We start from the raw sequence: 22043 nt of genomic DNA, 5'->3' as shown, positions 1-22043 counted from the left end.
CTGAAACAAAAAAACTAGAGATGATGGTTAATCCACAAAAGGACACAAAGTGCTGGAATAGCTCAATGGGTCAGGCAGCATCACTGGAGAACATAGATAGGTGACAGGCACAAAATGCTGGAGTAACTCAGCGGGCCATGCAGCATCTCTGGAGAGAAGGAATGGGTGACATTTTGGGTCAAAAGCTTTCTTCAAACTGATGACAGGGGAGTGGGCGGTACAAAGATAAAATGGAGTCAGAGACAGTAAGACTGGTAGGAGAACTGGGATAGGGGGAGGGGGTGGAGAGAGAGGGCTATTTGAAGTTTGAAAAGTCAAGGTTCATACCGCTGGGGTGTAAGCTACCCAAGCAAAATGTGAGGTGCTGTTCCTCCAATGTGCGCTGGGCCTCGCTCTGACAATGGAGAAGGCCCAGGACAGAAAGGTCAGTGTGGGAATGGGAGGGGGAGTTAAAGTGTTGAGCAACCGGGTGATCAGATAGGTTTAGGCAAACTGAGCTGAGGTGTTCAGCCACATGATCACTGAGCCCGCGTGGATAGGTGATGTGAAGACTGTTCTTCAGACTGATTCAATTTACTGAGTTACTCCAGCACTATGTCTCATTGCACATTAAAATTAGGTGTCGATGCCGCTGGACTGCACTAGCGGGCACTTCATCACCGGTTCATGTGGCTGTTGTTGCGGCTTACATTGCAGCCTCTGGGGACAGCACTTTCTTCACCTACTGCTGCTGCCAAGATGGAGTTTGTCAGAGACACCAGGGAAGAAGGTGGAGGTGGCGGCGGTGGGGTTTAGAGGCCAAGCGGACAGAACGACGGGAGAAGGAGGCAGAGGCGGTCGTGCGGGAAGCAGAAAAAACAAGCGCCAACAGCAAGAAGCAGCAGCGGGTGAGAAGGGAAGGAGCCCCATGGTGACTGAGTGCGTCCTATCAGTGGCAGGGGACTGAAGAAAGCGCTGTCCCTAGGGGCTAGAACATGAGCCGCAACAACAGCCGTGTCACCGGACCGTGTGGTGGGTGAAGAAGGGCTTGTTGGTTTACATTGCGAGTCGAGGTTGGGGTCAGAAGCCGGGGCTCTAAACGGCCGGGGAGACTGTGGGAGCCGGGGGTGACATCGGCAGGTCCGTCCGCTATATCCAAAACCCATTATAAAGGGGTCTGTTGAAATGAGGGTTAACTCAAAGAGGGTATTCCCCTCTTTGCCAGCTCTTCCAACAAGGTTTACATCATGCACTCACCTGTTCAAAGTATCACAACACAAATACAATTGTGTAAATACCCTCCTCACTTGCAATAGCTACAAGTTACCAACATTTTAAGTGGCACTTAAAACTAGACCTTTGAACAATGTATTCAGCCAGTGAACAATGCCTGATTCAGGCAACAATTATTTGATGGTGAAGATGAAATTAACTTATTACTATGCTATGAACAGCACAATCTCCTGTTAGCACATGTCCTTATTTATTTCTCACCCCCTGGTGATGTAAAATTAAACTCTTACAAAGTTTCCATAAAACACGCTTCCATTTAAAATAACCAACTTTAATTATTTGAAATATGCTTCCATTTAATAAAGTACACTCAAAGTATCTATTTCTCTGTAGGCACTTTTCAAGTTGATCTGAGTTAATTAATTTGTGGTGTGTAGCAGAGAGCTGTTTAAAAACAGCAGTTAATCACATGATACCAACCCAGAACGTTAGTAATTAGAAGAACAGGGTCCATGATTGAACTGCGATCGCATCAGGTGACATCCACAAAGGTGGCAGTTGTGCATCCTCCTGCTGAAACATTCTCCTCAACCTCTTTTGCTCTCTTTCAACCAAACTATCCTTGTGAACAGATGAGGTGGAGATGGAGAAATTGAGCCCAAATCATCTTAAAATACGTTGATTTCAAATTAACCTCCCCCCCCCCCCCCCCCGACCAATCCCTTCCAACCTATATGCGAGACAATTCATATGTTGAGTTGAGTTTAGTTTATTGTCACATGTACAAGGAAAGGCAATACATGATTACAATCGAGCCATCCACAGTGCACATCTACATGATCAAGGGAATAATATGAATAACATTTAATGCAAGATAAAGTCAAGTAACGTCCAATCATAGATTGTCTGGGTCTCTAATGAGGTAGATGGGGGTCAAGGAAAGAGGGTTCACGTCGAGGCCCTGTTTCCACCAATCTTTCCACCACCACGCACAAGCAGCACAAGAAGCGACAGACACCATTGTATGCAGATGCCGAGAAGTGTGTTCAGCTCTGGCTGAACAACTTCTAATCTTGTGTGTGGACTCGATAAGAAGAGGATGAGGTAGATAGTAGCTCAGGACTGCTCTCTAGTTGTTGGTAGAATGGTTCAGTTGTATGCCCAACTCATCTATAGTTTTCCATTCCTGTCCCCTCCCCTCCACCCCCCTCCAGTGCCTCAGTTTTCCATGGACGTTCAGTCCCTTTACACCTCCACCCCCCACCAGAAAGATCTCAAGGCCGTCAAGTTGTTCTTTGAACGAAGACCCAATCAGTTCCCCCCTACTAACACCCTCCTCCACCTGGTAGAACTTGTCCTTATCAACAAATCTACTATTTTGACACCTCTCACTTTCTTCAAGTTAAAGGTGTAGTCGTAGGCACTCATATGGGGGTCTGCCTTTTTGTGTAATAAGAAACTGCACATGCTGGCTTACACCGAAGATCGACACAAAATGCTGGAATAAATCTGCAGGTCAGGCCTGGAACACATTGCCAGGGGTGATGGTGGAGGCAGATACAACAGTGGGATTTAAGAGGCTTTTAGTTGAGTTGAGTTTGAGGTTAGTTTATTGTCACGTGTACCGAGGTGCAGTGAAAAGCTTTTGTTGCGTGCTAACTAGCCAGCGGAAAGGCAATACATGGTTACAATCGAGTCGTCCACATTGTACAGATACATGATAAAGGAAATAATGTGAATAACGTTTAGTGCAAAATAAATTCCAGTAAAGTCTGATCAAAGATAGTCCAAGGGTCTCCAATGAGGTAGATAGAAACTCAGGACTGTCCTCTGGTTGTGGTGGGATGGTTCACTTGCCTGATAACAGTTGGGAAGAAACAGTCCCTGAATCTGGGGGTGTGCGTTTTCACACTTCTAAACCTTTTGATTAAAGAGAGTGGAGAGAAGAGAGAGTGGCCTTGATTATGCCCTTGAAAAGGAGTAATTGGAAGGGAGGTTGGTTTGTATGATTGCCTGGGCTGCGTCCACAATTCTCCACAATTTTTTTCGGTCCTGGATGGAGCTATTTCCAAACCATGCTGTCATGCACCTCGATAAAAAACATTTCTACAGCGCATTTGTAGACGTTGGTAAGAGTTGTTGGAAACATGCCAAGCTTCTTAAGCCTTCTTAGGAAGTAGAGGCGTTGGTGTGCTTTCTTGGCCATTGCTTCAATATGGGTGGTTGTTGATATTTAATCCTGGGAATTTGAAGTTTTCCACCATGTCTACTTCGGCTCTGTCAATGCATCTGGGGTATGTGTACCAATTCACTACCTGAAATTGATCACTATCTCCTTTGTCTTGCTGACATTGATTAAAAAGGTTGTTGTCTCAACACCAGGACGTGTGATTCTCAATCTCCTTCCTATACTCCATCTCATCATTATTTGATATCCAGCCCACAATGGTGGTGTCGTCTGTGAATTTGTAAATTGAATTAGATATGTACATTGCTGCACAGTAGTGGATGGACAAGGAGTAAAGAAGGGGCTGAGACCACATCATTGAGTAACACCAGCATTGAGGATAATCATAGAGGATGATATGTGCCCTATCCTCACTGATTGGGGTCTGTTGGTCAGGAAGTTGAGGTTACAGTTGCAGAAATAAGTGTTGACTCCAAGCCCCGCAAGTTTGGTAATGACCTTGGATGGTATAATAGTGTTAAAGGCAGAGCTGTAGTCTACGAATAGATGTGTAGGATGGAACTGAAGATGCTGGTTTAAATCAAAGATAAACACAAAGTGTCGGAGTAACTCAGCGGGACAGGCAGCATCTCTGGAGAGAAGTAATGGGTGACGTTTCGAGTCAAGATCTGAAAAAGGGTCATAACCAGAAACGTCACCCATTCCTTCTCTCCAGAGATGCTGCCTGTCCCGCTGAGTTACTCCAGCATTTTGTGGCTATGATCGGTTTGACGTAGGTGGCTCTCTTATCCTGGTTTACATAGTGTCAAGGGAAAAACCTACCAACATCGGCAAAAGAAAGAAACTCGTTGTCTGCTTCACAAAGCAGGATGGAAAACAATTCTCTCTATCTGTGTCAATTGTACAAAGTTGAGTTGTTCATGAGTTTTAACTTTTTATGTGCAAATATCACCAACAATTTGTCCTGGTCCAACCATATAGATGCTATGAACTAGAACTTCTCGAGCCCCCATTCGCTGTGATGCTATTTCAGTCACAGTCACAGAGGCCGACGTCAGAAAATCCTTCAGAGGGGTGAACCCTCGAAAAGCGCCTAGACCTGACGGTATACCCGGTCGTGTTCTAAACACCTGTGCAGACCAACTAGCTGGAGTTTTTACGGACATTTTCAACCTGAGGTCTGAGTTTCCCACCTGCTTTACAAGGGCAGCCCAAGAAGAGTAAGGTGACGTGCCTCAATGAGTATTGACCAGTGGCACTAACGCCGGTGGTGATGAAGTGCTTTGAGAGGTTGATCACTTATATCACGGTCTGTCTTTTGATTTTTTCTGACCAAAGTGCATGCCTCACATTTTATTTAATATAGAGTGAAATTTAACATTTAACAGGTGGTACTGTGTGTGTGTGTATGTGTGTGTGTGTGTGTGTGTGTGTGTGTGTGTGTGTGTGTGTGTGTGTGTGTGTGTGTGTGTGTGTGTGTGTGTGTGTGTGTGTGTGTGTGTGTGTGTGTGTGTGTGTGTGTGTGTGCGTGCGGTATGTACATTTTCCCTGTGATCACATGGGTCTCCTCTGGGTGCTCCGGTTTCCTCCCACATCGCAAAGATGTGTGGGTTTGTAGGTTAATTGAGGTCCTGTAAAAAATGCCCCTCGGTTGTAGGGAGTGGATGTGAAAGTGGGATAACATAGAACTAGTGTTAACGGGTGATCGATGGTCGGAGTGGACGCTGAGCCAAAGGGCATGTTTTCATGCAGTATCTCTAAACTAAACTAACTTGGACAATTTTGGTCTCCTTACTCAATATTCCTGTATCCTGCAGAGTCTCAATACCTTCCCGTACAACATGCTCTCAAATCCATTTCCAAGCCATCAGTAAAGTTGGGCATTTGCACTCTGGCCTCTTGTTAAAGTTATTAATATAGATAGTAAACAATTAAGGGCCAAGACTGATCCTTGAGGCACTCTATTAGTTACATCCTAGCAGTTTGAAAAAATCCATTTATTCTTAATATCAGCCTTCTCTGTGATAGCCAGACTTCAATTCACATTAACACACTTCTCCCAATACCGTGAGTTCCAATCTTGTGCATCTGCCTTTTACTGTATGTGGCATATAAAGGTGGACATCATGCTGCACATTCCAATTTTACCACCAATGAAAATGACATGAAACCTCACTCAAACAAATCTACAGACACTGTCATCACTTCTGCCTCCCATGCTGGGAAATATATTTCCATTACAGAATAAATGATGGCTTTGTAAATCACAGCAAGGATCCTGCCTAAAACGTATGATGTAACTATAAGTTATCAGTATAAAGAGAATGCATGTGATCTGCTCGCAAGCAGTTTCTCGGTGGAAGCCCCAGTCTACTCAGTGTTGATAGTTGTTCTGGCAGCCGCAGTGTCTGGTGTTGGAGCCTATAGATATTGCAAGGTCAGATTTGCATGACAATGACAAACCCTCTCGTCATCTCTCTCAATCCTCATTTAGTCATTTAGTTCCATTTAAACCTCAGATTAAAGAGCTGAATGTGCCAGATTATTCAATAATGCTACAATCCCTAAAATTCCTAAATTCCCTGCCCTAAAATTTATATTTGCTGCTTTAATAAGTATTTCCAACATCTAAAATGAATGCATAAATAAAAGAAAAAAACGTGTGCTGCCGTATTAGATCCTGATTTGAGAGAGTAAATCAAGTTGAGTTTATTCTGCACTGAGAACTGTATTCAGCACTCTGAGTAAGAACTATATTCTGCACTCTGTACCTTCCCATTCGCTCTACCTATTTTACTTGTCTGACATAATTGTAAATGTGCGGCTATTGCATCTTTAATAATTGACTCCAGCATCTTCCCCACCACCAATGTCAGGCTAATTGGTCTATAATTCCCTGCTTTCTCTCTCCCTCCTTTCTTAAAAAGTGGGATAACATTAGCTACCCACCAATCCACAGGGACAGATCCAGAATCTATAGAACATTGGAAAATGACCACCAATGCATCCATGATTTATCGAGCCACCTCCTTAAGTACACTGGATGCAGACCGTCAGGACCTGGTGATTTATCAGCATTCAGTCCCATCAGTCTACTCAACACTATTTCGTGACATGTGAATTTCCTTCAGTTCCTCTGTCCCCTAGTACATATATAGATACATAGATACATAGACAATAGGTGCAGGAGTAGGCCATTTGGCCCTTCGAGTCAGCACCGCCAATCAATGTGATCATGACTGATCATCCACAATCAGTACCCCGTTCCTGCCTTATCCCCATATCCCTTGATTCCGCTAGCCCTAGGAGCTCGATCTAACTCTCTTTGAATGTATCCAGAGAACCAGCCTCCATTGCCTTCTGAGGTAGAGAGTTCCCCAGATTCACAACTCTATGTGTGAAAAAGTGTTTCCTCATTTCAAGTTCAAGTTCAAGAGAGTTTATTGTCATGTATCCCTGATAGGACAATGAAATTCTTGCTTTGCTTCAGCACAACAGAACATAGTAGGCATTGACTACAAAACAGATCAGTGTGTCCATATACCATTAATAAACACATGAATAAATAAACTGATAAAGTGCAAATAACAGATAATGGGCTATTAATGTTCAGAGTTTTGTCCGAGCCAAGTCTAATAGCCTGATGGCTGTGGGGAAGTAGCTATTCCTGAACCTGGTCATTGCAGTCTTCAGGCTCCTGTACCTTCTGCCTGAAGGTAGCAGGGAGATGAGTGTGTGGCCAGGATGGTGTGGGTCCTTGATGATACTGCCAGCCTTTTTGAGACAGCGACTGCGATAGATCCCCTCGATGGAAGGGAGGTCAGAGCCGATGATGGACTGGGCAGTGTTTACTACTTTTTGTAGTCTTTTCCTATCCAGGGCGGTCAAGTTGCCGAACCAAGCCACGATGCAACCGGTCAGCATGCTCTCTACTGTGCACCTGTAGAAGTTAGAGAGAGTCCTCCTTGACAAACCGACTCCGTAAACTTCTCAGGAAGTAGAGGCGCTGATGTGCTTTCTTAATAATTGCATCAGTGTTCTCGGATCAGGAAAGATCTTCAGAGATGTGCACGCCCAGGAATTTGAAGCTCTTGACCCTTTCAACCATTGACCCGTTGATATAAACGGGACTAAATGGCTTACCCCTTATTCTTAAACTGTGGTCCACGGTTCTGGACTCCACCAACATCGGGAACATGTTTCCTGCATCTAGCGTGTCCAAACCCTTAATAATTTTACATCTGGGAGATTGGTTCTGTCTTCACTAAGGAAGACACAAACAAAGTGCCTGTTTAACTTTTCTGCCATTTCCTTGATCCCCATAATAAATTCACCTATTTCTGTCTTCAAGGGACCCACATTTGTCTTAACTCTTTTTTTCCACTTCACATACATAAATAAGCTTTTACTATCCTCCTTTATATTCTTGGTTAGATTAACTTCGTACTTCATCTTTTCTCCCCGTAGTGCATTTTTAGTTACCGTCTGTTGATTTTAAAGTTTCCCATTCCTCTGGCTTCCCGCTCATCTTTGCTATGTTATATGTCTTCTCTTTTATTTTTATACTGTCCTTGACTTCCCTTGTCAGCCAAGGTCGCCTCTTACTCCTCTGGAATCTTTCTTCCTCTTTGCAATGAAATGATCCTGCATCTTCTGGATTATTCTCAGAAATATCTGCCATTGCTGTTCCACCGTCATCCCTGCTAGGGTCCCTTTTCAGTCAACTTTGGCCAGCTCCTCCCTCATGCCTCAATAGTCCCCTTTGTTCAACTGCAATACTGACACTTCCGGTTTTACCTTCTCCCTCTCAAATTGCAAATTAAAACATCATATTATGGTCACTACCTCCTATTGGTTCCTTTACCTTGAGTTCCCTTATCAAATCCGGTTCATTATACAACACTAAATCCAGAATTGCCTTCTCCCTGGTAGGCTCCAGTACAAGCTGCTCTCAGAATCCATCTCGGAGGCACTCTACAAACTCCCTTTCTTGGGGTCCAGTACCAACCTGATTTTCCCAGGCTACCTACATGTTGAAATCTACAACAACCACTGTAGCATTACCTTTGTTACATGCCAATTTCAACTTCTGATGTAACTTGCACCCTGAATCCAGGCTACTGTTGGGGGCCTGTAGATAACTCCCATTAGGGTTTTTTTTACCTCGATAATTTCTCAGTTCTATCCACAATGACTCTACATCTTCTGATTCTATGTCACCCCTCACAAGGGACTGAATTTCATTCCTTACCAACAGAGCCACCCCACCCGCTCTGCCAAACTGTCTATCTTTTCGATAGGATGAAAACCCCTGAATATCCCAGCTATGATCCCCTTGCAGTCCTATCTCTGTAATTCCCACATCGTAAACCATAGTATAAACCTGTACTATAATATTTGATTTACTGAGGGAACTGTACATTTCTCCAGTGAGGGTCTGAGTTTGGTTCAGATGCTGTGACTGAACTAAATCGTTTCATCCATACACTGCTCCTTAAATTAACAAAGAGATTAAAAAAGCTAACGGACGAAATTCTGTTTGTACATATTTGATATAATACACTTAACAAATGCCCACTATTCATCTTGAAAATGATTGAACATCATGTCCACTATTAGCTTTCAAATAAAGAATTAAAGGGATGTCATTGGACTTGAGCAAAAGTGCAAAACAGAGCTATGACTGCCAAATAGTGTTACATAGAATATAATCTTATTACATTCACGTGTTTGTAGATGCTGACAATGATTTATGTTCTCTGTTTGTAGATACTGACTTAGAGGCGGCACAGCGGTAGAGTTGCTGCCTTATGGCCTATCCCACTTAGGCGATTTTTTGGGCGACTGCCGCAAAATTTTCAACATGTTGAAAATTTATCGGCGACAGTGGCGACAATTTTTGCTGTCCTAGGTTGTCGTAGGTTGTCGCCAGGTGTCGTAGGTGAATTCCATTAAAACTAGTCCCTGGCAGTCGCCTAAATAATCACCTAAGTGGGACAGGCCCATTACAGCGCTTGCTGTCTGTACGGAGTTTGTACGTTCTCCCCGTGACCTGCGTGGGTTTTTTCCGAGATCTTCGGTTTCCTCCCACACTCCAAAGACATACAGGTTTGTAGGTTAATTGGCTTGGTGTAAATGTAAATTGTACCTAGTTTGTGTGGGATAGTGTTAATGTGCAGGGATCGCTGGTCGGCTTGGACTCAGTGGGCCGAAGGGCCTGTTTCCTGCACTGTATCTCTAAACTAAACTAAACTAAACTAAATTATAAAATGTTGTTCTGTTTGACTGCAAACCACTGTCCTGTGGTATCGCCCTTGCCTTTACTGTACCTTTTTCTCAATGCAGCACTCTGACAAGCCTATGAAAATCAGCTGCTGCAATAACTCAATTGCTTTGCACAATCTCCCTATAAAGTACTCTGACTGCATGAAGAAACTCAATATTGCAATTTAAATAATGAGGCCAGAGTGAGCTCTGCAATCAACCAACCTCTCTCTCCTCATTCTTGCAATGCTCCGGAGGAGAAATTCTGAGAAATACTTAATAATAGAGGTTACTTTGAAAATAGAATTTCATTCATTTAAATGTAACCAATGTTCAACTTAGTCCATGGTATAAACAGCTTTACATTTATTTAATCAACAACGTGGGAGTTTAAAAATTGTTTTCTGAGAATAAAATTATTCTTGTCAGGGACATTCGAACCTTAGGGCACCTCTTCCAATATTTTGATGACCATATAAATTCAATTCTTTTAAGTACACTCTATCCTCATTATCCTCCAATCTGCTTATTTGCTCCAGGCTCCATCACTCTTTTCTCTCAGAAATACATCAGTTTTCTAACAAACACAGACAAGAAGGAGCAACATAACAAGCAGTTTTCAAGATTTTTTTTTTCTGTGTCCGAATATTTGAATATAATGGAGTAATTTGTCCTCTTACATCTGCTGGCCACATTCTCAATGATAAATAAACTGAGGAGATACTTACATCCATTTCCTCACAGAAGGTAGAGTTGGGTCCATACTGGAGTTGACATTGATGATGGACATCATACAGCACTCCTGGAGCTATGGTGGGAATCGTTAACTCCTGCTCAGACGGCGGATCATTGAGACAGAAACCCCAGCCTCGACTGTGGGGAGAAGAACAAAATAATTCAAAGAATGTTTAATGAAGGGAAATTCTTGCAGGCATGGAGCTTAATGCCAAACTACATTACAGGGAACATTGCGGATACGAGTGCAATTTAACTTAATTTTCCATTTAATGTGCAGCACCTTCTCCTATCTGGATAGGCAAGGTAGCAAGCACCTTGAGGGAGAACTTCCATCTCTCTCACAGACCCCTTGTGCCCTTGTGGTGGGTAGACCTGGCATTCCCATTCTGCATAAGTGTGGAGCATGAAGAACCAATTCTTGCTTCATTGCTTGAAAGCTGGAGAAAAACATCAATAGACAATAGGTGCAGGAGTAGGCCATTCGACCCTTCTAGCCAGCACCGCCATTCAATGTGATCATGGCTGATCATCCACAATCAGTACCATGTTCCTGCCATCTCCCCATATCCACTGACTCCTCTATCTTTAAGAGCCCTATCTAGCTCTCTCTTGAAAGTATCCAGAGAACTGGCCTCCACCACCCTCTGAGGGAGAGAATTCCACAAACTCACAACTCTCTGTGTGAAAAAGTGTTTCCTCATCTCTGTCCTAAATGGCTTACCCCTTATTCTAAACTGTGCCCCCTGGTTCTGGACTCCCCCTTAATAATCTTATATGTCTCAATAAGATCCCCTCTCATCTTTCTAAATTCCAGAGTATAGAAGTCCAGTCATTCACTTAGCATATGACAGTCCCGCCATCCCAGGAATTAACCTTGTGAACCCACGCTGCACTCTCTCAATAGCAAGAATGTCCTTCCTCAAATTTGGATACCAAAACTTCACACAATATTCCAGGTCTTACTAGGGCCCTGTACAACTGCGGAAGGATTATAAAATTCCTGCAAGGTTGTTGGGGCTGCCAAAGCCATAATACTATTCATAATACTAACGCTATTCCCAGGAATGACTGCACTATGGTGATGCTTCTGACAAGGACTCAACAGAAATTTGGAGTAAACTCCTCCATTCCCTGTGCTCGCTGCCAAGTGTATGGAAAGGTTACTGTATAGCTGTCCCATTTTCCTCTCTAATCTGAGGCAGTCAATAGCATCATGTATGTTCTCTGTAGCAGGAATAGGGATGCTCCCCAGCCAACTGATTGCCATTCATTCCCAGCTATGTATGGAGTATTGTGTACAGTTTTGGTCTCCTAATTTGAGGAAGGACGTGAGGCAGTGCAGCGTAGGTTCACGAGATTGATCGCTGGGATGGCGGGACTGTCATATGAGGATAGATTGAAAAGACTAGGCTTGTATTCATTGGAGTTTAGGAGGATGAGGGGGTTCTTATAGAAACATATAAAATTATAAAAGGACTGGTCAAGCTAGATGCAGGAAAAATGTTCCCAATGTTGGGCTAGTCCAGAACCAGGGGCCACAGTCTTAGAATAAAGGGGAGGTCATTTAAGACTGAGGTGAGAAAAAACTTTTTCACCCAGAGAGTTATGAATTTATGGAATTCCCTGCCACAGAGGGCAGTGGAGGCCAAATCACTGGATGGATTTAAGAGATAGTTAGATAGAGCTCTATGGGCTAGTGGGGTCAAGGGATATGGGGAGAAGGCAGGCACGGGTTATTGATAGGGGACGATCAGCCATGATCACAATGAATGGCGGTGCTGGCTCGAAGGGCCGAATGGCCTCCTCCTGCACCTATTTTCTATGTTTCTATGTGACCCTACAATCTACTAGAAAAAAGACAAATATCCAAATGGATTCTGCCAGATTGTGGGCATATACTGCATATGTTTTGTGTTATGATGCCCTCCCCTTTGCCTTCCCCCAGTGAGCCATGTACAGGGATCTGAGGTGGAAACAAGAGCCAATTATTGACAAGAGCGGCACAGTGGTAGAGCTGCTGCCTTGCAGTGCCAAGGTTCAGATTCAGATTCAGATTCAATTTTAATTGTCATTGTCAGTGTACAGTACAGAGACAACTAAATGCAATTGTTATGATTGTTCAGATTCAGATTCAGATTCAGATTCAATCCGCACTACAGGTGCTGTCTGTACTGAGTTTGCACATTCGCTCTTTGACCACGTAGATTTTCTCTGGGTGCTCTGGTTTCATCCAACATTCCAAAGACATACAGTTTTGCAGGTTAATTGGCTTCTGTAAATTGTTTTTAAGCGTGTAGGATAGAAGTAGTGTACGCAGTGATTGTTGGTTAGCGCAGACTCGGTGGGCCGAAGGGCCTTCTTCCACACTGAAAAAAATTTCCACAAGAAAATATTGATGTAATGTTTGGCTGATATCTGTTTGGGCAGCACAGTGGCACCGCAGTAGAGTTGCTGCCTCACAGCACCTGCAGCACCGGAGACCCAGGTTCAACCCTGACTACAGATGCTGTCTGCACGGTGTTTGTACATTCTCCCCGCTAATTTTCTCTGTGATTTTCGGTTTTCTCCCACACTACAAAGATGTACAGGTTTGTCGGTTAATTGGCTTAGTATAAGTGTAAATTGTCCCTAGTGTGTAGGATAGTGTTAATGTTCGGCAATTGCTGGTCGGTGCGGACTCAGTGGGCCGAAGCGCCTGTTTCCACACTGTATCTCTAAACTAAATTAAAACTAAACTGCTGGAGCCAGAATACACCACTAGCCCTTTCAAGTCTTCCCCACCATTTAATAAGCTGATGGCTGATCTATGCTGGCGTCAAATCCACTTCTACGCCATTTCTTCATCACCCTCTATTCCTCGATCAATCAAATATTTATCCATCGCCACTTCAAGATGATCAAGCTTCCACCGCACACTGGGGCAGAGAACCTTCTTCTTGCGTATGGCGTGCACAGCCTAAAGTTGTGGGTCAATGTGTTCTATTTGATCTTTTGTTTGTGCACATCAGGTTGATTGCATTAGTCGAAACAGGGTGGACCACATGAAGGTTGCAATCTCCCACCCCGCGGCAGAGAATTCCAGATATTCACAACCTCTGTAAGAAGAAACTATAAATGACTGGCCCCGCACCTTGTAGTTATTTTCCTTTGTTCAAGACTCTCTCACTAATTGAAATATCCCAAACTCTACCTTGTCAACCTGCTTAGGGTCGTCCTTGTTTGAAAAAGATCACCCATCATACTTGTACATTCCCAGGCATATAGGACCAATCTATATTTGCCCTGCTTGGTTGAACAGCCCACTCATCCCAAGAACTAACCTGGTGAATCTCTTTTGTACTAACTCCGATATTACTATATCATTCTTTCGGCAAGGAGATCAAAACTGTAGCAAAGAGTGCGGTGTTTGAAGTTATACAAAATGGCAAAGTGTGTATCAGGTCAGATATAATTCCCTTCTGTTACTTATTCCAAGTAACTGGGCTCAAGGTTTCCTGACCAGGGTGCCCCATTGCTCAGAGTCAATCCATGGTTAATTCTGTGTGGTACGGAAAATGATTGAGAATAATTAGTTTGCTTTGGCTTAGATGCAATGAATGGAGTTGATCACAGTTGAAATGATAGCAATTGGCAGCAAATTTAGGATTTCAATATCAAAACACGGTACAACTCATGGAGATCAAATCAGTTGGTGGAAGGAGGAAGCAGTGTTGCTTAAGTTGACAAGGCACAGAAAGATGAGAATTAAAAAAATATATGTGGTGTTGTTGATATCAGAGGGAATGACCAAGGAACATGCAGAGCAGTTAGAGGAATGTAAGATGGATGAGATACAGCAGAAAATAATTGTCCAATATAAAAACTATTACTGCTACAGGTTGGAGTCTCAGCGGACTCAAGGCTGAGTAAAGGTAGCTGTGATTTATAAATCCCAAAAGCATCAATCACTAGTCAAATATTCCAGATTAAAAGTTTTAATAGCAGTTTTCCATTCACAAAAAGCTATTATTGGACATTCAAAAAAGGCAATCAAATAAAGTTTTCATTTATTCCCCAGCTACATCTTTACATTGCATATAATTTGTTTTTCACATTTTAGTCTCCTTTGCCACAATCCCATCGTTTTTACAAGATTATCAGGCTGACATGAAAACCAAACTTTATATTTGTGGACCCACACAATGTTATAAAAAGCAGCAGTGAATCTGGAGTGTAGCACTCTGGAATATCCCCAAATTGTTAGTATTTAGTCATAGCTTCCTTCACTATTTAGGGCTTTATTCTTTGGAGCGCAGAAGGTTAAGGGGGGACTTGATAGAGGTTTTTAAAATGATGAGAGGGATAGACAGAGTTGACGTGGAAAAGCTTTTCCCACTGAGAGTAGGGAAGATTCAAACAAGGGGACATGACTTGAGAATTAAGGGACTGAAGTTTAGGGGTAACATGAGGGGGAACTTCTTTACTCAGAGAGTGGTAGCTGTGTGGAATGAGCTTCCAGTGAAGGTGGTGGAGGCAGGTTCGTTTTTATCATTTAAAAATAAATTGGATAGTTATATGGATGGGAAAGGAATGGAGGGTTATGGTCTGAGCGCAGGTATATGGGACTAGGGGAGATTATGTGTTCAGCACGGACTAGAGGGGTCGAGATGGCCTGTTTCCGTGCTGTAATTGTTATATGGTTATATGGTTATTCATTGGTTTCTGATTTGACATTAAAAATCAAAAGGTACACTCTCTAAGGTGAAGGTTACTGTTGGAAATCATCCATCGCTGCACCTAATGGGACACTGCTATCCCACCTCTGCCACTGGATCCAGAACCATAGACCACACTCACAATGCTATTTTCTAGCTCCAGGAGTTTGGACATGAGTTTGGTTAGAATTCTTGGGCTGAAGACAGTGCTGTAGTTCATAAATAGGAGTCTCTAATATGTGTCCTTGTTATCTAGATATTCCCGGGATGAATGGTGGGAAGGTGGCATCTTCTGCATACCTGTTGTATTAGCAGGCAGATTATAATGGATTAGGCTTGCTGGGCACCAGTGTCCCACAATTAATCAGGGCTGCCAGGGTTGCTGGAGTTGATGTACACCATAACCAGCCTCCCAAAGCACTTTCACGATGGTGGATATCAGAGCGACCAGACAGTAGTTATTATGGTACTCTGAAAACGTAATACCTTGAATATGTGTAACAGATTTTCTTCATGTGATGTGAGTTACCAACTATAATTCGCAATTTCTGCAGTAGTCACTCGTGGCAGCTACAAAAATGGCATCTGACATATGTCATTTCCTAAAATCTCAATTTACTCCAATATTTGTGGCCAGTTTATCTCTAAAAGTCTGAGTCGATCTTTAATGCTACCTACTTTCTAAAAAAAAAATAATCCCTCCAGCGGCTTTTCAATATTTCTCCCTTCTGACAATCTATAGCTTATTTGCCTTTGCTGTTTTTAATACACTGGTATGTGATCTCATGTCCTACAATCTTGCAAAAAAAAAGGTCATTTGGTTTATTTTACACATTTTCATTACAATTTGGGATTTTCACTGCACACACATGAGTACGTTTAAAGAGGCTTAAACTTGACAGAACAAGGGTCACCATTTTCATTAGGTTTTGGAACATGCAGTTGAATTGAAAGCAAAAGCTGAGGTGCCTGCCACTGCTCTGAATTGTCAGTCAGTCACATAGTTTGCAATGTAGGAAGTGCACCAACCAGTTTTTTGCACACACTAAGGCAATGATCAGCAATTTGATCTTCAGATATCTGCTTTTAATAATTGAAGCCAAACACCAATCCTCCACTACGCATTAGTGACGTGGAATTGTCTGCCTAGCTGAGAGTACAATTAAAGCCTCAATTTATTGTTTCACCTGAAAAACAGCATGACCAACAATGCCACACTCCCTCTATAGTGCAACAGATGCCAGCCTGAATTATGTACTCAGTCCTTGAAATGGGACTCAAACCCACAACCTTTGTTGGAGATATTCACCTCACATCTTCTGCAAGGGAGGCAAGGAATCGATTGGGAACTCACCCTTCCAGAGATTATATCTGTGGGTGACAGCTACACTGGCCATTATAACATATACTAATTTGATGCACAGAAAGTCGAGGAGTAAATATAAATGCCAGTGGAACAAATAACCAGCTGTCAATCCACTCCCTGATTGGCTGTGCTTGGATTCAAACTAGGATTGTTTTCTCTGGAGTATCAGAGGAAGGGGAGCCATGATAGAAGTACACACAACTGTTAGAGGCATTGATAGGGTAGATATTTAATCCATTTGCTACCCTTTGACTGGATTTGATTGATCATTGTCTTCAACCTCCTCTGGACCCACTCCAGCACATCCTTCCTCAGATATGGGGCCCACAACTATTCACAATATTTCAAATGCGGTCTGACCAAAGCCACATAAAGCCTCAGCATTACATCACTGTTTTTGTATTGTTGCCCTCTCCGAATAAATGGCAAGTTGTCATTGTCAGCAGCATTTTGCAATGCAGACAGGCCTTATCATTACTCCAGCATTTTGCGCCTTTTTTTTTGTAATTTATTGAGGTTAGATTGTAGATGACACAGTAGTCTAGCACAGAAAGAAGGCATTTCGACCTCTGCTACCTCTGATACTACTTAAGATACTACAGTGCCCTCAATAATGTTTAAGACCCATCATTTATTTATTTACCTCTATACTCCACAATTTTTGATTTGTAATGGAAAACATCACATGTGGTTAAAGTGCACATTATCAGATTTTAATAAAGGCCATTTTTATACACAATTTGGTATCACCATGTAGAAATTACAGCAGTGTTTATACATAGTCCCCCATTTCAGGGCACCATAATGTTTGGGACACATGGCTTCACAGGGGTTTGTAATTGCTCAGGTGCATAATAATTGCTCCTTAATGCAGGTGTAGTAGCTGATGGTAGTAGCATAATGAATTCAGAAGTGTATAGACACATCCTATCTGCTCAAGTTCAAACAAATGCCTCAAAACATTAGCTGGTGGTTCATTCTACAGCAAGACAATGATCCCAAACATACTGCTAAAGCAACAAAGGAGATTTTCAAAGCTAAAAAAATGGTCAATTCTTGAGTGGTCAAGTCAATCACCCGATCTGAACCCAATTGAGCACGCCTTTGATATGCTCCAGCGAAAACTGAAGGGGACTAGACCCCAAAACAAGCATAAGCTAAAGTTGGCTCCAGTACAGGCCTGGCAGAGCATCACCAGAGAAGACACCCAGCAACTGGTGATGTCCATGAATCGCAGACTTCAAGCAGTCATTGCATGCAAAGGATATGCAACAAAATACTAAACATGACTACTTTCATGTATTTTACATTGCTGTGTCCCAATCATTATGGTGCCCTGAAATGGGGGGACTATGTATAAACACTGCTGTAATTTCTACGTGGTGAAACCAAAATGTGTAAAAATGGCCTTTATTAAAATTGGACAATGTACACTTTAGTCACATGTGATTTTTTTCTCAATTTTCTTCTCAATTTTTGGAGTACAGAGACAAATAATTAAATAAAAGGTCTTTGTCCCAAACATCATGGAGGGCACTGTAGTATCTTAAGGGGTAGTAGAGGTCAAAATGCCATATTTCTGTGCTAGTCAACTGTGTCATCTACAATCTAACCACAATACATTTTTTAAAAGGCCAAAATGCTGGAGTAACTCAGCAGGTCAGGCAGCATTTCTGGAGAGCATGAATAGGGGACATTTAGGGCAGGAGCCTATTTCAGACTGAAGAAGGACTCCAACTCAAAACGTTGTCTGGAGAAGGGACCTGACCTGAAATGTCACCTATCGATGCTGTCGAGAGATGCTACTTGACCCGCTGACTTACTCCAACACTTTGTATCTTCTTTTGCAAACCCGCATCTGTAATTCCTTGTATCCTCAATACATCAAAGATGGCTACCGGGTCCTTCAAGACCAATCAGTTGATGGCGTGGCTCTTGGCTTCTTCATGCAAACCATCCCAACATGGGGAACCTGCATACAACAGATGCAATGTTTCTATTCAAAATGTGATGGAGCAGGATATTCGGATGATGAAACTTAAATGATTCTACCCATCTCTGTCCAGACTAGCTCTTCAGTACTCAGCAGGAGTGAGTGTACACTGTAAAACGTCATTGTGAATGCTTAGGCCTTTCAACTGGCTCTGCAATGTGTCCCCACACATTATTATCTGAATGGTGGCCGATTAGGGAAAGGGGAGATGCAACGAGACCTGGGTGTCATGGTACACCAGTCATTGAAAGTAGGCATGCAGGTGCAGCAGGCAATGAAGAAAGCGAATGGTATGTTAGCATTCATAGCAAAAGGATTTGTGTATAGGAGTTGGGAGGTTCTACTGCAGTTGTACAGGGTCTTGGTGAGACCACACCTGGAGTATTGCGTACAGTTTTGGTCTCCTAATCTGAGGAAAGACATTCTTGCCATAGAGGGAGTACAGAGAAGGTTCACCAGACTGATTCCTGGGATGTCAGGACTTTCATATGAAGAAAGACTGGATAGACTCGGCTTGTACTCGCTAGAATTTAGAATATTGAGGGGGGATCTTATAGAAACTTACAAAATTCTTAAGAGGTTGGACAGGCTAGATGCAGGAAGATTGTTCCCGATGTTGGGGAAGTCCAGAACAAGGGGTCACAGTTTAAGGATAAGGGGGAAATCTTTTAGAACCGAGATGAGAAAAACATTTTTCACACAGAATCTCTGGAATTCTCTGCCACAGAAGGTAGTTGAGGCCAGTTCATTGGCTATATTTAAGAGGGAGTTAGATGTGGCCCTTGTGGCTAAAGGGAGCAGAGGGTATTGAGAGAAGGCGGGTACAGGATACTGAGTTGGATGATCAGCCATGATCATATTGAATGGCGGTGCAGGCTCGAAGGGCTGAATGGCCTACTCCTGCACCTATTTTCTATGTTTCTATAGGAAGACAAGCACAAGAAAGAAAATGGATTGGAGGAAGAGGATGTGAGAAGGTGGCTTCTCGGACTGGAGGCCTGTGACTATGGTGACACACTTGGTGTGTCTCATGGTTCGGTGTTGGGCTCATTACTGTTTGTCATCTATATCAATGATTTGGATGAGAACGTACAGGGCAAGATTAGCAAGTTTGCTGATGATACAAAAGTGGGTGGTTTTGAAGATGGTTGTGAAAGATTGCAGCAGAATCTGGATCGATTGGCCAGGTGGGCCAGGTGGAATTTAATAGAGATAAGTATGAGGTGTTGCATTTTGGGACGTCTAACAAGGACAGGACATACACAGTGAATTGGGGGCCTATGGGGAGTGTTGTAGAGCAGAGGGATCTAGGAGTGCAGATGCATGGTTCCTTGAAGGTCGTGTCTCAGGTAGATAAGGTGGTCAAAAAGGCTTTATGCACATTGGCCTTCATCAGTCAGACTATAGAGTATAGAAGTTGAGAGGTCATGGTGCAGTTGTATAAGATATTGGTGAGACCACATTTAGAATATTGTGTTCAGTTCTGGGCACCATGTTATAGGAAAGATATGGTCAACCTTGAAAAGGTTCAGAAAAAATCTACGAGGATGTTGTCAGGACTAGAGGGTGTGAACTATAGGGAGAGGTTGAGTAGGCTGGGTCTCTATTCCATGGAGCGCAGGAGGATGAGGAAAGATTTATAGAGGTATACAATATCATGAGAGGAATAGATCGGGTAGATCCACAGAGCCTCTTGCCCAGAGTAGGGGAATTGAGGATTAGAAGACCTAGGTTCAAGATGAAGGGGAAATGTTTAATAGGAATCTGAGGGTAACTTTTTTCACACAATGGGTGGTGGGTGTTTGGAACAAGCTGCCAGATAAGGTAGTTGAGGCTGGGACTATCCCAATGTTTAAGTAACAGTTAGAAACAGGTAGAAGGATAGGACAGGTTTGGAAGGATATGGACCAAGAGCAGGCAGGTAGGACTAGTGTAGCTGGGACATGTTGGGCCGAAGGGCCTGGGCAAGTTGGGCAGAAGGGCCTGTTTTTATCACTCTATGACTCTCTGACTCTATGAGAATGCATCTTAGACAACCACTCTATGGTAAAACCATGTCTGGACAGCATCACATTTCAAATAAAATTCCTCTTTAACAACATCTCTTTCATTCCCTCAGCAGCTGATCATCATAGTGTGCGGGGCAACAATTAAAAAAATAAAAGCTTTCACCGATATGCATACCCAAACATCTGGAAGTATGAAAGCATGACAAATGAAAGCATGACAAATAATGCAGAGAAGTAAACAAAACACCTGATGAACTATCTTAATGTCAATCTTCCACCTGGGTCAACATGTGCTAATAGTCTTGATCACCAAGGGGAAAAGCACAGCTCAAAACATCATGCAAGATTGATTGCACATTCACAGGCTTCTGGTGAGGTTTCAAGTATATCAAGCATTTCATCCTTCGTTCCCATTGGACTTATTTTGTAAGCCGTCTGATCAAACCAATGATCGGAGTCGTCCCCTGAAGACATTTCTTGATTCATATGTACGAAAACTGTGCAAGCAGGTTTTTGCCACATCCCGTCTGTCTACCCTGTACAGGCTACCCACACCTACTGTTTCATTGTGAGTAGATTCTACCGACAAGCAATGTTCTAATATATTTTTAAATGTGCATACCCTATATAAAAGATTTATTGATCTCCGGGATGGCAGGGTTTGATATTGTTTTGAAGAAGAATGTTGACTTTTCACTTTGATGACTTCTTTGAAAAGCCCATGTAGTGGATGGCTTGCTGTGAGCCATTCAATAGAACTGGCAAAACCCTGACAAAATCTTTTATGGTTCTATGCTCGGGTCTGATCATTTTAAAATTAGTATGCATAAACACAGAGAGTCCAACAACCAGAGTATCAAAGAAAATACAAAGCATTTCACGAAACTGCTGCTTTGCAAATTTTCATATGCAATTACTTCTCGTTTTTATTTCTGATCAATAAAGTCATCCCTTGTCATGTCGCAGCGGAACAATTTCCTTCATGAAAAACGAGGCAATTTGTGAGCAAAAAAACCCTGAAATTTGAAAGATTATTGAACGCAAACTATAAAATGGAAGATACAAGTTAATTACTCACTCTAGAAAGCGTGTGATGTAATCTTTACTGCAGTGTGACCACACGAGAGGAGACTGATCATACTGCAATTGTCGAGACATGATGAAGTGATAGTTCTCCATGGGTTCACAGTCATCACTCTGCCCATCATGCTGCATGCCAAAACTGCAGAAATAACACCACGTATTTCATGAGCTATATTGCCAGCAAGGTTGTATACATTCATTCTGAAAGATTTCAAATTATATTCATCTTTCTTATTCCACATATTACCTTTACATTTCTACAGATAATTAATTAAATCACTCACTGTTAAACAAAGTTGTATTCACTGGGTCTCCTGTAAAAATCTCAGTTGGGGGATCTCAAAGTGAGGAAGATCTTCTCTATGAGTAACAAATGTATTTACAATTTCACTGTACTAGGTGCAAAACTAAAATCTTTGTCTGCCCTCAAATCAAGAGAGGGACAGGAAATGACAATTCATGTTGCATTCCAACATGGATTGGTATAAAATGCCTA

General features: G+C 42.5%; 1 protein-coding gene across 1 annotated transcript in view; it reads right to left on the bottom strand.

Moving 5' to 3' along the window:
- adamts12 (ADAM metallopeptidase with thrombospondin type 1 motif 12) overlaps positions 1 to 22043 on the bottom strand; it is a 596791-nt gene that overhangs the window by 304348 nt on the left and 270400 nt on the right. Inside the window, exons 8-9 of the mRNA XM_033032714.1 lie at positions 21543 to 21686; positions 10393 to 10537 (exon numbers count right to left, since the gene is read on the bottom strand). Coding sequence (XP_032888605.1) covers positions 10393 to 10537; positions 21543 to 21686 — 289 coding nt within the window. The remainder of the gene's footprint in view (positions 1 to 10392; positions 10538 to 21542; positions 21687 to 22043) is intronic.

The sequence above is a fragment of the Amblyraja radiata genome, chromosome 1 (genome assembly GCF_010909765.2).
Source record: "Amblyraja radiata isolate CabotCenter1 chromosome 1, sAmbRad1.1.pri, whole genome shotgun sequence".
NCBI classification, from domain to species: Eukaryota; Metazoa; Chordata; class Chondrichthyes; order Rajiformes; family Rajidae; genus Amblyraja; species Amblyraja radiata.
The sequence above is the reverse complement of the archived record's forward strand: the minus strand, read 5'-3'. Positions and strand labels throughout refer to the sequence as shown.